Source organism: Balaenoptera acutorostrata, chromosome 8 (genome assembly GCF_949987535.1).
Source record: "Balaenoptera acutorostrata chromosome 8, mBalAcu1.1, whole genome shotgun sequence".
In the NCBI taxonomy this organism is placed as follows: domain Eukaryota; kingdom Metazoa; phylum Chordata; class Mammalia; order Artiodactyla; family Balaenopteridae; genus Balaenoptera; species Balaenoptera acutorostrata.
In genome coordinates, this window is record NC_080071.1 from 67,793,815 (window position 1) to 67,809,368 (window position 15,554).

The following is a 15,554-nucleotide window of genomic DNA, read 5'->3' on the forward strand; positions in this document are numbered from 1 at the left end:
TGTGACACAGCTTGGCCATGTGCATGAGGGCTTGGGAAGGAATTCTACCTTCCTGACCTTTTTCAGTTCTGATCCTCTGGTCGTTTTTACAAAAAGGATTTAAAATGGAATTGTGACTGATCCCATGATTTCTAATGCCTGCTTTTCTATAAATTCCTTGATATCCTTGGTCATTTGGTAGGAGTTCAGGCAAAAAGTAAATCTTTAGTGACCCCTAAGTTTTCTTTGAGCTTATGTATTCAACCTTTTCACTAACTCATTTAAATCGTGGTTAAGTAACTATTCCTCTTTCTCCTGGCCGTCTTGCTTAGAAGGTCAATCAGCACTTACATGACCCAATTGGGCAAGGAAAAGTGAGCACCGCATATGCTTATGACTCAGAAAAGGCCAACCAGCTATATTATCTAGAATGTAAAGCAGCAGACTGTCTCGAGGGCATACAGCCTAATTTGAGTTAAGAGTGTCCCTAGTAACTGAAGCAGCCAGGAGCTTCTAAAGATTTGGTGAAATGAGGGAAAATCCAGTTAAGAACACACTTCCATATATATGCATAATAGTTTTAAAAAGTAAAAGGTGAAAGGTTTCATAAATACCCCTGTCATTTAATGTTTTTTTAACTGTATTGATTATTTTCCAGTTGTGTTTCAAAGACACTCTGATATAACATTTAGAGCAAAGTGTACTGTCAATGCCTTATGAAAACAAAATCTAGATCTTCACTCAGAGTCCCTCTGTACCAAACAACAACAAAAAGCCGCACTCTGGGACTTCCCTGGTGGCGCAGTGGTTAGGAATCCGCCTGCCAATGCAGGGGACACGGGTTCGAGCCAAGGTCGGGAAAAATCCCACATGCCATGGAGCAACTAAGCCCGTGTGCCACAACGACTGAGCCTGTGCTCTAGAGCCCATGAGCCACAACTACTGAGCCCACGTGCTGCAACTACTGAAGCCTGTGTGCCTAGAGCCCATGCTCTGCAACAAGAGAAGCCACTGCAAGGAGAAGCCTGCACACTGCAACAAAGAGTAACCCCCGCTCACCGCAACCAGAGAAAACCCGTGTGCAGCAACGAAGACCCAACACAGCCAAAAATTAATTAATTAATTAATTAATTAATTTAAAAAAAAAGCCGCACTCTAAACTAAATCAAATAGAGTTGAGGTTAGAATTTTAATTAAGATGAATGAAAGTATTTTAATACCCTACTACAGTTGGATGTGTAGGAGAAGGAAAGAAATAACTGCTTTGTCAAAGCATGCATCAGTGGACTTCCCCGGTGGCACAGTGGTTAAGAATCCGCCTGCCAGTGCAGGGGACATGGGTTCGAGCCCTGGTCCAGGAAGATCCCACATGCCACAGAGCAACTAAGCCCGTGCGCCACAACTACTGAGCCTGTGCTCTAGAGCCCGTGAGCCACAACTACTGAGCCCGAGTGCCACAACTAATGAGCCCACGCGCCTAGAGCCTGTGCTCTGCAACAAGAGAAGCCACCCAATGAGAAGCCCGTGAATCGCAACAAAGAGTAGCCCCTGCTTGCCGCAACTTAGAGAAAAGCCTGCATGCAGCAACAAAGACCCAGGGCAGCCAAAAATAAAAATTAATTAATTTTAAAAAAATTTTTAAAAAAGCACACATCAGTAATATTTCCAGATTTAGTTTCAGGGTTAAGTAGATAACAAAGTGATAATCATACTGTTCTGCACCAGACCTACAGACATATTTGTTTTGAAATCATTGCTCATGGAAATAATCCTAAAATTATAATTAGGGAAATCATGAAAGACCTTGACCAAAAAAACAAAAACAAAATGAGAGAGATAAGGATCAGCAGTTCGAATATTCAATATAAGTCCTAGTAATAGTCCAGAACTTAAAGTAATATCTATTTTTCTTTAATGGTTGAAGTAGTCTCTCCCAGAAAAAATTTTAAATATGGCAAATGATAACAACCTCTCTTAAATAGAGCTAAATATATTTTGCAAGTAACCTCATGAATTAGAGGATGACCAAGCCAGTGTAGGTAGGAAGTAGAGAAGAAAAGTAGAGAAGACATAAACAGAGATAGCAATGACCAAAGGCCAACACTCATACACTTACAAGTATGCAAGTTTTTGCTAATACCTCTGCTCTCAAACATCACAACCATCCAATGACAACAGGGTTGCTAACACACAATGTGGTGTGATTGTGATGTGGATGTGTATTAATTTATAAGGTGGGGTATGAAAGCTAGAGGGTTGACACCTTTGAATTAAACAATTTTTCCATTCAATCATCAAACCTGTATTAAGACCTAGCAGGAACAAGATGATGAATAAGAAAGTATGAGAAAGATATATTCTTTGCTCTCTAAAATCTTAGATATAGTCTTGTAGAGGAGATGACAGACATTTTTGATAAAGAACACTTAACAAAAGTGTAAATGAGGGACTTCCCTGGTGGTCCAGTGGTTAAGACTTCGCCTTCCAATGCAGGGGACACGGGTTCAATCCCTGGTCAGGGAGCTAAGATCGCACATGCCTCACAGCCAAAAAAACCAAAACATAAAACAGAAGCAATATTGTAACAAATTCAATAAAGACTTTAAAAATGATCCACATCAAAAAAATCTTTAAAAAAAAAAAGAGTGAATGACACAGCATTGTAAATCAACTGTACTTCAATAAAATAAATAAATTTTAAAAAAAAGAATGGAAGGCAGCACATGATTAATCACCAAACAAATATTGAAGGAGTAAGTGTTAAGTAATATATGAGTTTGGATAAGAGAAAAAGTCAATGGAATTTCAGAAAGGTCTTAGTAGAAATAGCTCAATGTACCCTACCACATTTTTTTCATGTTTTTTAGGGCACATTTGATTACTCTCTTCTCTGTGAACACATCTAAAAAGGAAATACCATTCTATAACAAGAATCAACTTCAAGTCAGTTATATAGCAAATTAAAATTTTTAGCACTTTTCATATTCACCTCTTTGGTTTGAAATAAATTTCACTAGAAATATGACCACTTGGGTTATTTTAAATAAATGACATCAGACAACCTTACATGGTAGCATAAGTTCACCAAAATTCTATGTCAATCAAGATGTGTTTTCTGTTCAGTTACAAACAATATTTGCTCACTTAGAATGAGGTCTCCTTGTCACAAATATTGTGCTAAAGTTAATTTTCATATGGATTTGAATATGTTAATTTCAGCTTCTATGGAGAAAGCAAGACTGCTTCAAATTTTAAATTTAGGTTAAAATAAGCACTTGTTTCTGAACTTTATGGGTTTTTAAATTTTTTTCCAAAAAATACCTGAAATAGTCTTTCCCTCAGCAGTCTAAAAGTCATGAAATGTACTGAATGTAGTGTTTGAATGTCAAAAATGCTTGATTTGTTCAATAACAAAGTCCCTTACTGAACTATTTCTGGAATGTTTAAAAATTATAGTCCAGCTTTTCTGAAATCTTTAATTTGCAGATGCCCCTTGATTTTTACAAATAACCTACTTGTAGAAATGGACAAGAAGTTTACATATATTTCATGAAGGCTATTTGAGGGTGGGAGATGTGTAGATGGGAAGAATTATCCTTCATCCCTTTGTGCAGATTAAAAACTAAGCCCCCAAAGGTCTTTTTTTTTTTTTTCAAGATGGAGATACATTCATGAAGTTTTATTGAAGCTGTTTCCCTCACCCAAATGAAGTAACCAGTCACTTTAACTCAAAGTTCTGTTCGTATTCTCAAAATGACACTGTTCAGTAACCCTAGAGGCTCAGCTGTTAAAGTCTCTGGTTTTATAAAAATAGTGAAGATGTTTCTTAAGGCCCCAAAGGTCTTAGTTTTGAATCTGTACAAAGGGACGAATGATAATTTAGCTTTAGATACTGCCCTAAGTTTGCATACAAGCCAAGGATGGAACCCAAGTACAAAGCTGGTCTGGGTTTTCTGGTCCACATCACAGTTTCCTAACACTGCCTTCTCTGGCCCTTTCAGATGACTCTGTCAGCATGCCCAGTGTGGTAAGTGAACAAGAAGCTTACCTCCTGAGTGCCATTGGAAGGAGGCGGTTCTCCAGCCACGTCTCCAGCATGTCTGCACCTCAGGCTGAGGTGGGCATGTTACCCAGCCAAAGGTAAAAAGCCACGGATATGTTATACTCTGCCTTTGGGGGCAAAGGTAGAAATTCTGAAAAAAGGACTAAAGAGAAGCAAACAATCAATGTTGTTAAGTAGACCATTCAAACAACTTTTCAATGAGGGTTGCACAGGCAACAACTTGCGGAGAGTTTTCTAAGCCAGGCCAGTAGAAGGGATCTCAATTTCTGATCCAAACATTGTTTCTCCTTAAAATTTTTCTATAAACAGATATGTGGTCTTCTTTCATGGTCTTCTTTCAGATGACATTCTTGTATTTCAGCTATAACATCAGCTAAGCTAATAATGAGTACCTGGCAAGTGCACAGGACTAGCTTGATATATGTGGTAGTTTAGACTTCTGGTGTATCGTCAGTATTTAGTTGGAGGTAGTGATGCTTAACCAAGCAGAAGAAGACCTATGCCACTATGTGTGATGTTGGGCATGTCATTTAACAGGAGCCCACAGTTTTCTCCTCTGTGAAATGAGAGGTTAGCTAAAGTTGGTCTTTAAGGTAACTTCTCTACCTAGAGAGTTTTATGTTTCCATAGCTAAAATCTTTAAAACATTTTCTTTGGTGTTCTCTGCCCTCTAAGAATATAGATTTAAAACTTTATATATATATAGTTTACCATATATATGGTTATATAGGAAATGATCTGACATAAGAAATAAAACATTATCTATTTCAGAGGCAGTATTTTTACTTCAGAAACTGAATTCTTTCAAAGAAGCAGTCTTATGTGTTTTTATCTAGTTTGTTTATTCTTATTACCTATAGAGTCATTGTGGTATAACTTATACATGGAGAATAAGAACAATCAGGGCACATTCTAATGCTCAGATAAAATTAGTTTACATGCAGAAATAATTACCCTAGACCTATATCCTTTAGCAAATCATTCCTGAACTGTACAGATGAAATAAAATTTGTGAAATAAAGCCAAACTTTGGAGAATATTGAAAAAATAAGGGGAAATGATAAAAGATTAACAAGTAAATTGCATCTTAAAAAGAAAGCATTATTTATGTACTATTGAGTTATTACAAAAATTGGTAGTATATAAGGATTACTATCATTGTAAGAGATTGCTTTACCTACCATTTGGTAATTTATCTTTGAAAAGGAAGTCTTATAAATAAAATATATGAACAAAATCTGAGCCAAACTATAAAATACCCAAAAAAAGATGTGAAGTCATACAAGCAGTTAATACTGGTAAGTAGTGATTTATTTTTAATTGCTAGAAATGTGCAAACTTCTATCAGGAATAAACGAAAACTATCTAGCAGTCTGTTTAAAAGTTTAAATTAGGGAATTTTAAGTAAAGAGTTTTTTGGTTATTTACCTAAAATAACTAGGCCATCAATTCCCTTTGTACATATCCATTAAGGAGTTATCTCATTTCTGGGGAGAAAATTTGTTCTATTATGGATATACTAGAAATCCAGAAAAATAATATAGTTAAACCCTCTGGGCTAGGGAAGGTAATGATGTCTCTGTGTGTTAGGGAAAGCCTCTTTCTGGGGATGGTTGCTATTTTTACAGTATACAATTAGGTGAACAACAATTCTCTAGAGGCAGGCACTCCAGTTTTCTAAATTATTTAATTCCATCCATTTTAACAACTATTTATTGAGTGCCTCGTGAGTACTTAGCTCAATGCTAGGCACTGAAGGAAAGGGAGAGAAAGTATAACACAGTTTCTGTTCACAAATTCCCAAATCAGTGGGATCCAAATAAATCAATAAACTATTTAATTATTCTTTCACCAACCTGACAGGTTTCTTCTTTTGACATTTACAATTCAGTCACTAGAGGATGGAGTGAGGACATAAATGCAAGTTCCATGTGAATTTTCCAGGGTTATCTTCCTTCCATTTGTTTACTTGCATTTTCACTGCAAAATTAGCAGGTGAAGTCGGGTTCTTTCTTTGTTTTTCTTAATGGCATCAGTTCCAAGAGTTGGGTTGTGGCAGTTCATGGTAAGTGGTTTCTGTGTGATCATGTCATAACACACAAGAAAGAAGCAGGCTCCTAATCAATGAAACATCTGTACATATGACAGGTGAAAAATCATAACCACCCAGCCAGATGGTTACCAAAGGAATGATAGTTTTGTCTTCTACAGATTTGTTCTGCAATGCGTTCCAGAGCTCCCGTGTCCATTCAGAGCTCATTTTAAGTCCCAACTCTTGACCAATAAATAGATCACTCACTCCTCTGAGAGTCGTATCCACCCAAAGCCCCTCCTCCCAGTTGCCTTGAGTCCTAGGTCTTGACAAACCCAGCACAAGGTGAAATGGTTGACTGTCTCCTTTTCCTTCCTTGTTCTGTTAAATTTATTTATTTATTTTTGGTTCTTGGAAGCAGAAAAGTGCATGCCTTTTTTCTTTTTCTTTTATTTGTTTGCATTTTCTTTCCCTAAATGCTTCATCTCCCTACCCCTCCTGCAGTGAACCTAATGTCCTCGATGACTCCCAGGGCCTGGCCGCCGAGGGCAGCCTCTCTAGGTACAGTGTCAACGCTACCTGTGTATTGGTGTCTGTGCTGGGAAACGAGCTGTTCCCTGTCTCCTCTGTCTCTCTGTCTCCTCTCGCCCCGTCTTGATATCGATTTCCATTCCTTGCTCTTTGTTGCTCATAAACACACGAGCCTGGAAGTCAAAGGTGTAGCCTCCTTTATTTTCAGCTTCAGAGCTCAATCAGAGATGGCCTAAAAAGTTAACTTAAAAAAAAAAAAAATTCCTGGAGTTCTCCTAGGGGCTTATCCCATGGACTGTCTCAGGAGTTTGATATGCAAAATGTTAAATTTATCCCACCTAATCATTTTCTCCCATGCTGATATTCCTTAAGAAACATTTTTTTCAGAAGCCTTTTAATACAACTCCCCATCATTAGGAAGCCTCAGTCCAGACAGGTCTTTCAGCTAATACCATGGATGATAAGAAAACAGTGATCCTATAATAAGAGTACCAACGTCAGTACGATTTATATAATTCCCTCTCTTTGATGCATGCAGCATGACAGGCTATTATAGTACCTTGTTCAAACAACACTTACATAAAGAATGTCTGTCCCACCACGAAGATAACCACCAAATTTGCCATGAAATATCAGACACAAACATTTCTTGGTGAGAGAAGTCTTATGATGCAAACAATATAATGGCTTAGCTATTGGTTTAAAGCTTCAGAAAGGGGGACTGCACCTTTAACACTCAGTTAAACCACGGCAAACATTCCTAATCTTGTGCTGTTGATTCACACCTCTCAACTAATCCTCATTAGGGGTAATGCTTCTTGTTCATGCTAAGAGTGCCTTTGTTCCATCTCAAGATAAAATATTCCCTTTCAGGTTTGCATTATATAGTGAGTTGCACCCGTGTTTATTGCTTTATCACAAAGACGAGGAAATGTTGAGAGGCCGTTCCTGTGAAAGGCTGTCCTTTGTTTTCTTTGCATCTTGTTCAGATTTCACATTTTCTTCCACAATTGAAAATGGGAAATTTATTCCATCATCCGGTGTATCATTTTTTTAACTGGCCCCATAATTCATGACATTCATTTGTGTTTGCGAGCCCCTGCCTGGACAGGTCAGTCTCTTATTGGTGGTAAATGTGGAAGTGCTGCAGAGTGCAGGCTTAATTCCATTACCGAGAGCTTTGGGGACGAGTAAGAATGGAGCAGTCCTCAGGGGGGTTTCCCTTCATTGTTCACAGTGTTGGTAGAGCTCTGAACCAAGCCTAGCACCGTGACCACTGGTTTCAAAGCATTCATTTGTTTAATGCTTAATATTACATACGAGACAGGAGAACCTAGTTAGGAAGATGATTTCAATGTCCTGTTGAGAGTAGAAAGTATTAAATCAGACTTCCATTTGGCTGACTTTGTCCCAGGCCTTTTCTAATTAGGCCAAATTCTATTCTTGCTGACTAAAATGCTAGTCTGGGGTTGGTAAGAGAAGGCAGGAGTTTGAGTTGATTTTTATAAATTCTCCCAAGGACTTGGCCCTCTCTGGCAGCTTGGCCCTCTCTGGCAGGCTTAAGGGTTCAAATGACTGATCTGGAGTTGTCTAAACCAATCCAATCTGCTCTGGGTCCAGTGTTGATAGGAATAAACCCAAAGTTCTCGCTATCTGAGGGTGGTTCAGAGCCAAAGCTACAGGTTTTATCTAAAGTTGAATTAGTCGCTCATGCGAGGACACTGATGACTGTTTTAGATCAACTGTTGTTGATCTGTTACTCCTGTAACTGGTGTGTTTTAGTTCTGGGTGTCAGTCACCTGGATTCATTTGTGGTCATTAAGAAACCAGAAAATGAGGCACTCACTTTGGATTCTAAATAATTCTGTAAATGCAGAGGCGTTCCAACAGGCGTAGCATGTCCACCTTTGCCATACACTGTAAATCATATCTCTTGAATTCCATCATGTCACCAAGTTCTCTTTGGAGGAGAGGAACTTTTGGCATTTACTAAGGGGTGGGTTTATAAAATAGGATATATATTTTTTATATTTGGTTTCCAAGCTTTCTTATTTTTGGCATGAAACTTCTTTATGCTGCAGACTCTTAAAATCCTAAAGAAGCAGTAAGACATTAACAATGTAAATTACATTTAACACATACCTGAGCACTCAGGACCTAAAAGACACCCAAAGTAATCCTAAGGAAAACCTGACTCCAAAGCTTAAAGAATATCAGCAAGCAAGTATGCCTAATGGAAAGTAATAAATCCTGTTCCTCCTCCCAACCCCACATTTTGATAAACTTTCTAGGGATTTGATTTTGAAAGAGCACTTGTTTTAGACAAAATGGGCAAGTTGGTCTGAGGGCTAAATGAGGAAGAGACCAGGATAACAGTATAACCTGATGAATAGGTGGAAACCAATAAAAATTTTGCAGACCTTCAGAAAATTTCTTCTAGGATTTTTCTTTAACCTGTGCTAACTGGTTTCTTTTAAAGTTTCATGGCAACAAGTATAAGCCTATTAGAATCAGTATGCTGAGAAAAAATTTTGTCTTTTGGAAATTAATAAACTGCGATAATATTTCATGGAAGAATTTTCTTCTTTAAGAGTGTTGCTCTTAGAAGTACAGAAACTTCATTGTAGTTCTTCCCTCCCTGTACCCACCCCCAAGTACACACACCATGGACCATACTTTCTCTCCAGAAGAATATAGACATACAAAAAGTTATTCAAGCACTTAAGCCTAGAAGTTTATACTTGAGAGTTAAATTTTGTTTGGACACGTTAGAACATTTTGAAAGGCAGGAACTGACAACCAAATCTAGCTTAAAAATAAAAAAAAGAGAGATTACAACGCTATTTGATTCTGCAAGGGTAATTTTAATTGCAGTGGAAAATAAGAATGTGGCTCAAGTTTGAACAAGATATACAGTCTGGGTGAAACAAAATAAAAATAACCTATCCATCTCATGATCATACACATTTTCAAAGTATGCAAACTTGGCAAGTACTCCCAAATTACAAAGAAAAGATTAAAACAAACTTTTTATGTAGCTGAGAATTAATAGCTAAGAAAATGTGTGTTGTGATACCCAGAGAAGTGTACTTTGCCAATGTTAAATCAGTTCTTACAGGATAACTGAGATCCAGATTATTCCCCCTTTTTATCTGATTCCAGTCTCTAATCTCTAAATTCTGTGGCATTTAAAATACATTTTCTTGGATGTTGTGGAGGCTAAGTAAATTTTAAACAGTAATCTTTTACTGGGAAAGGGAAGAGTAGGATTTTGTCTACTGTTTATGTCTCTGTCCTCTATAAATGCTTTATGGCTCCTTCAGTGCTGGCTTTATGCATTCCCATCACAAGGCAAGCACTCAGGGAAAATGGCTACGCTGTGTGCTTTGTACTCCCCCTATAGATTTCTCTAACCATATTAAAATTGAAGCTAAAAGTACAGATAAAAGCAATGAAAATACAAATTCATTTTCTCTATACTAGTCTCACCCAGTACTTCTACTTAAAATTTTTATTTATGAAATCTATTTCTAGATTGAAATACACTTTTTTTGTACTTTGAGATGAGTGATATAAATTTTTGTTGTATTACTGAATGGCCCTTTGTTCCCCTATCCTTTAAGAAATACCATTAGTTACATACTCCATTAGGAGATACATACGTGTTTATACACTCCAATCCAAGTCTTCATGCTGAAAGAAGAGAAAAGAGGTCATTTGTGCCAGAATTGTCTTCTAACATTGTCTAAATTTCCCTAGCTTGTAAATTACTTCCTTGCATTTTGAGTAAGGTGTTTTTGGTTTTTGCAGAAAGTTGAGTCACAGCAGTTCTGCCAAGACCCAAGTATATTTACTTCTCTAAAATCCAGATCATTTGCCATAGTAATGTTGTTTAGTGACTCAAAAAAACAAAGGATGATTTTAACTTCCATTTAGAAAGTTTTATTTGCTTTTATACTTATGGTTTTGCCTTTTTATTTGGCAAAACAGTGGAAATCAGCCATTCTCATTCCCGAGATTAAAATTTTTAGGGAATCAGTTTTCCCCAGAGAGATGCTTCAGGCAAACACCATGGTCTTCTGGTTGGTGTTATATTGCACACCTGATGGTCCACACATCACAAATCCTACACATGACGGAAATACTACATGACATGGGGAGAAGGTAAATTAAGACCACTTTTTATATGCAACTCTAATTTGATATAGACCCGAAATTACTTCTGCATAAATAACTTCAGTTATTAATTTCCCTGGCTGTTTATTATTAACATAACCTCTGCATGCAGTTAAGCCAGACTTTGATGTTCCAGATATAAACATGTTAGCATCACATTCTCAGGGAGAATATATATATATATATATATATTAGCTGAGTTGTATTTCCAAGGACACATCCTATAATTTAATCATTTATATGTGCGTTCCATTGATGAAATATTATATCATTTACATAGAACAGCTAATTACTAAAGCTATAAACTTGATCCATTTCTTAGATATAAGCCTCTCTATCCATAGAGAAAATTTTGATGCTTTTGATCCTCCCTTGGAATAATCATGATGAAATTACCATTGTTTTGACATTTAACACTCCCTGAGTGACGTGTATTTCTTTTCTTGCACCATTTTTTTTCTCACAATCTCAGATTACTGAATAAAATGAGACAAGTGGACTGCCTCTATTTCATTTTCTCTGCCCAAATATTTTTAAGACATTTTATTACCTACTCCCTTCTAGTGGTCTAGAAGCAATAAATTCATTACAAGTGTAAAACAAGGAAGCATACTATGTTACGTCACTTTTCATGTTCAAATCATTTTACATCAACTAACTTCTTTTCTCTACCTTAATGGGAGGTAGGTGGTAAGTATTAACCTCCCTTTATGGCCAAGGAAACGGAGGTAACATTTAGATGTCAATGAAGAATCCATTCCAGTGAAAGCTTTGCTTGGTATTTGGGAGAAACTTGTTTCTACTTTTGTGCATATGGTAATTGAATACTCTTTCCAATTTAAGACACGTTAAAATGTATAATTAATAAGGAGATGTCATTTCAAACATGCCAGCAACTTAGTCTGGATTGCTTATCAGAATTTACTGCACTGTTCCTTTGAGGTAATTTTCTGTCTTCATAGAAAGATCATCTATGGTACAAGGCCATATATGTATAAAAATAATGTACATTGATCTTTTGAACTTGATATTCAGGAGAACAAGAAAGTTTAAAAAACATCTGTTATTAAAACTCTTTATGGAATTTTGTATTGTGTATCCCAAATGGTCTAATTACAATATGATTACGTCCTTATTTCAGAAAAACTATGATAAACTCCATTTGGGAATCATTGATTCTCTTCTAGTGGAAATATGAGTAAGACTTTTAAAAAATGACACATGTGACTGTGTCAACCATGTGATGATTAACTAGTTGTTAATACAACAGGGGAAACATCTGATTGTCCATCCTGCCACCTGCAGGGAGACTGTATTTAGGTAGCTCATTTTTTTAAAATAGCAATAAATGCATACAGTCTTTCCTTTTCATGGACAGTTGCTGACTCTGCATTCCTCCGTGGAATATTTTACTGTAAAAACTATTTGCAGATGACTCTCCTTTTGCAAAGGCAAAGCAGAAATTAATTACCCATTAACCAAATCATCACATTGGCATCATCCACAGGATTACAGTGTTCTCTGGGGCACAATACATTTCTTTTTTTCACCTCCACTCCCATTATAAATTCCTATTATACATGCATGCAGAATGAAAAAGGATCATGGGTCCATGACAGCGTTTTCAGCTTCACCCAACACTAAAATAGGGACCACTGCCAGCAGTCATTTTTGCATATAAAAAAGACACATACACAGTAAATTTGGGGGGAGCAGGTTGTTGCTTTTATAAATTGTGTATTATGTTTGGGTGCAGCTATTCGATATTAATTAAACTTCTAAGTTGTAATGACAGCTTAATTACTTTGCCAGCCTTTTCAATCTAAAATCATTTTTACAAGACATTTACTTGTCTATCCATGCGACTGCCCGTTTGCTCAGTCACAGAGACTTCAGGCTGCAAACATGTGTTGAATGTGACCCTTCACCCAAATGGATTCTGTGTCTGATGTGTTTGATATTCGTTCATCTTATTTTCATTTAAATTGAAAAGTTTTAAAAGGTGTTCCCATCCATGTGATAGAGTTGTACATGTTTGTTCGTCACCACCTTTCTCCTTACCCTTGAAAAAAAAAAAATTGAGATTAGCACATAACATCTTAAGCCTTTTGGTGGCTTCCAAACCAGGGGTGTGATGTTTTGCTGAATGATAGATCCGGCATCAGTGATTGAAAACAGAATCTCAATTTTGGCAGCTTGGGGCTACAAGGCCTCGTCTTCCCTCCTAAGCCTTTGAAAACTCCCATCCCAGGGATTCTTTCCCAACCTTCCTTCAAAGATAATGGTATCTTTGAAGTGACTGTTTCCTGTAAGTGACTTTGGCTAGCACCCACCAGACGAGGGTCTCGTGTGCCTGCTCCAGGGCGCACTAACACTGCTGATGTTCTCAACAGGGTGGCGAGTGTGCAGAGTGAACCCGGCCAACAGAACCTCCTTACTCAGCAGCCGCTGGGGAGGAAGCGGGGCCTGAGGCAGGTAAGCAGACCCTGGAAGGGCAGGAGAGTCATCCTGCAAAATGGAAGGTCTACTCAGTTTTTAAGGCCCATGTATGTTAAGACTATATTTTACCTTCTCCCCACCTGAAATAAGCAGTACAGAGCAACTTTAAAACATGGTAAGTGCTTGGGCAAGCGGAGAGTTTGGGGCTTCTATTTTTAGCTCTGAATCTTCTTATTAGCAAAGCTGATTACTTGGTAAAATAAGTGGGCCTATATTTTTATTTGCTCCCTATCCAGAAACCTTTGCCAGCCAAACTACTGACAATGGAAGATTCGTTATAAGGTTGATTTAAGGCCTGTTTCTGTAGAGAGGCAGAGACAGTCATCCTTTCTTCCTCGTTTCAAGATTAATAATTCAATTTAAAACTGAAATCGAAGTAAAGATCATCTTTATAGATTTCCCTAGGTGGGGTTCCTTTATGTTACTGTCTAAATAAAAATCTAAATGAGGCTTTGTGCTGTTGCTTTGATGGGAGCATCCCAGCACTGATTTGGAGACCAGACATTTTCCCAGTACCTGAGGTGTTTTTCATCAACCTCCCCTTGAGAGTTAGCATATGTTCAGCTACAGATTTCAGATGAGCAAAGGCTGATTGGTAAGCAATCATTGTTAGTTTTGTATCCTTAAATTCACTGAAATTCTCACTGTGACTATTTCAAATGATGTTAATGTTCTTAGGATATATAAAGGAGTAATAATCATAAGATAGAAGTGGCTAAGGGGATGCCAGAATCAAATACCTACTTGTATTTAAATATGCAGAAAGAAGTTTATTTTATTGGCTATGAATGTTGAGGAATAACCATAAGACTCCACGGAGACCCGCAAAGAAGGGAATAAACCATAGTCAGAATCCTCTGAGCTCAGTCTTTCCTCCCAGGCAGTTACACCCTTCTTGCTAGCTTTCTTCTGCCTGTTCTCTTTAGCTAAGACGTCCTCTACTATCACGTCAGAAGACTCAGACTGAACCCAGAAACCGCCATGGGGCTCGGCTGTCAACCACCCGCAGGAGCATTCAACCTAAAACGAAGCCATCTGGTGAGGCCTCCTGTGTCCCTTCTGACTACACATTGACACGCTGCCCCGCCACACAGCCAGGAAGGCCTGCAGAGACTGAGCTCATGCAGATAAGCACACCTTTGGGGAGCCACTAGGAAAAGGGATGAAATTTCCCAGGAAACTTGAGTGCCTTTTTTTCGCTCACCTTCCCCAATTCCATCCCTCCCCTCATGCACCTAGGGAAATGGAACAGTCCAAGGTAAACCACAAATGCTATGAAATTTGATGATAGAAGGTTGTGTTTCATTTACCCAAGCCAGGAAATGGGTTTGTTATATGTCTTACTGAAGACAAAGGAATGATGAATAATAGGGACTTTTAAATCTTGTTGGCAGTTGTTATGAGCAATGACCAAGTTCACTTAATGATCTATGCCAATTTTGTTTTTATGTAAAAACTATTTATGTGAAAAGGCTATTTAAAAAATTTTTTTTAATAAATTTATTTTTTTATTTATACTATTTATTTCTGGCTGTGTTGGGTCTTCGTTGCTGTGCGCAGGCTTTCTGTAGTTGCGGCGAGTGGGCTTCTCATTGCAATGGCCTCTCGTTGCGAAGCACGGGCCCTAGGCGCGTGGGCTTCAGTAGTTGTGGCACGCGGGCTCAGTAGTTGTGGTGCATGGGCTTAGTTGCTCCACGGCATGTGGGATCTTCCCGGACCAGGGCTCGAACCCGTGTCCCCTACGTTGGCAGGCGGATTCTTGACCGCTGCGTCACCAGGGAAGTCCCTGAAAAGGCTATTTTATGCAAAAATGATTTTTGTACCCAAGTCCTAGTCTTTGTAAGAAGGTGAAATCAATACATATACATAATAGTCTAATATGCTCTCATTTACTGATAAACCAGCAATGTCTTTACTAAGAAAAGTCAGGAGACACTTGTTAAAACTAATTATTAAGCACTGCCAACCTACTTTCCTCCTCTTCCTATTTACTGCTCTACTTCTGACCTATAGCGGATCAGAAACGATCTGTGACCTTCATCGAGGCTCAGGCGGAGCCAGCTGGTGCCCCAACAGACATGCTTCCTGCCACAGGCCAGCCACAGGGCTGCAGCCCAGCCCCATCCAGGAAACCAGACGGAAAGGACAAACCAGTGCTCACGTCTTCCCCCGCCACTGTTGTTGCTGACCTTCACAGCCTGTCTCCCAAGCAGGTGAGGGCACTGGAGAAACAGGCAAGTCTTGCTCCTTGCATACTTCTGTCTGGGAACCATT

General features: G+C 38.2%; 1 protein-coding gene across 6 annotated transcripts in view; it reads left to right on the forward strand.

Annotated features, from left to right (window-relative positions):
• Window positions 1–15,554, forward strand: part of UNC80 (unc-80 homolog, NALCN channel complex subunit) — a 246,135-nt gene that overhangs the window by 225,546 nt on the left and 5,035 nt on the right. For all 6 annotated transcript variants that reach the window (XM_007187842.2, XM_057551653.1, XM_057551656.1 and 3 more), the window contains 5 exons: window positions 3,981–4,119; window positions 6,579–6,635; window positions 13,175–13,256; window positions 14,207–14,318; window positions 15,294–15,493. In XM_007187842.2, the coding sequence (XP_007187904.1) occupies window positions 3,981–4,119; window positions 6,579–6,635; window positions 13,175–13,256; window positions 14,207–14,318; window positions 15,294–15,493 (590 nt within the window). The remainder of the gene's footprint in view (window positions 1–3,980; window positions 4,120–6,578; window positions 6,636–13,174; window positions 13,257–14,206; window positions 14,319–15,293; window positions 15,494–15,554) is intronic.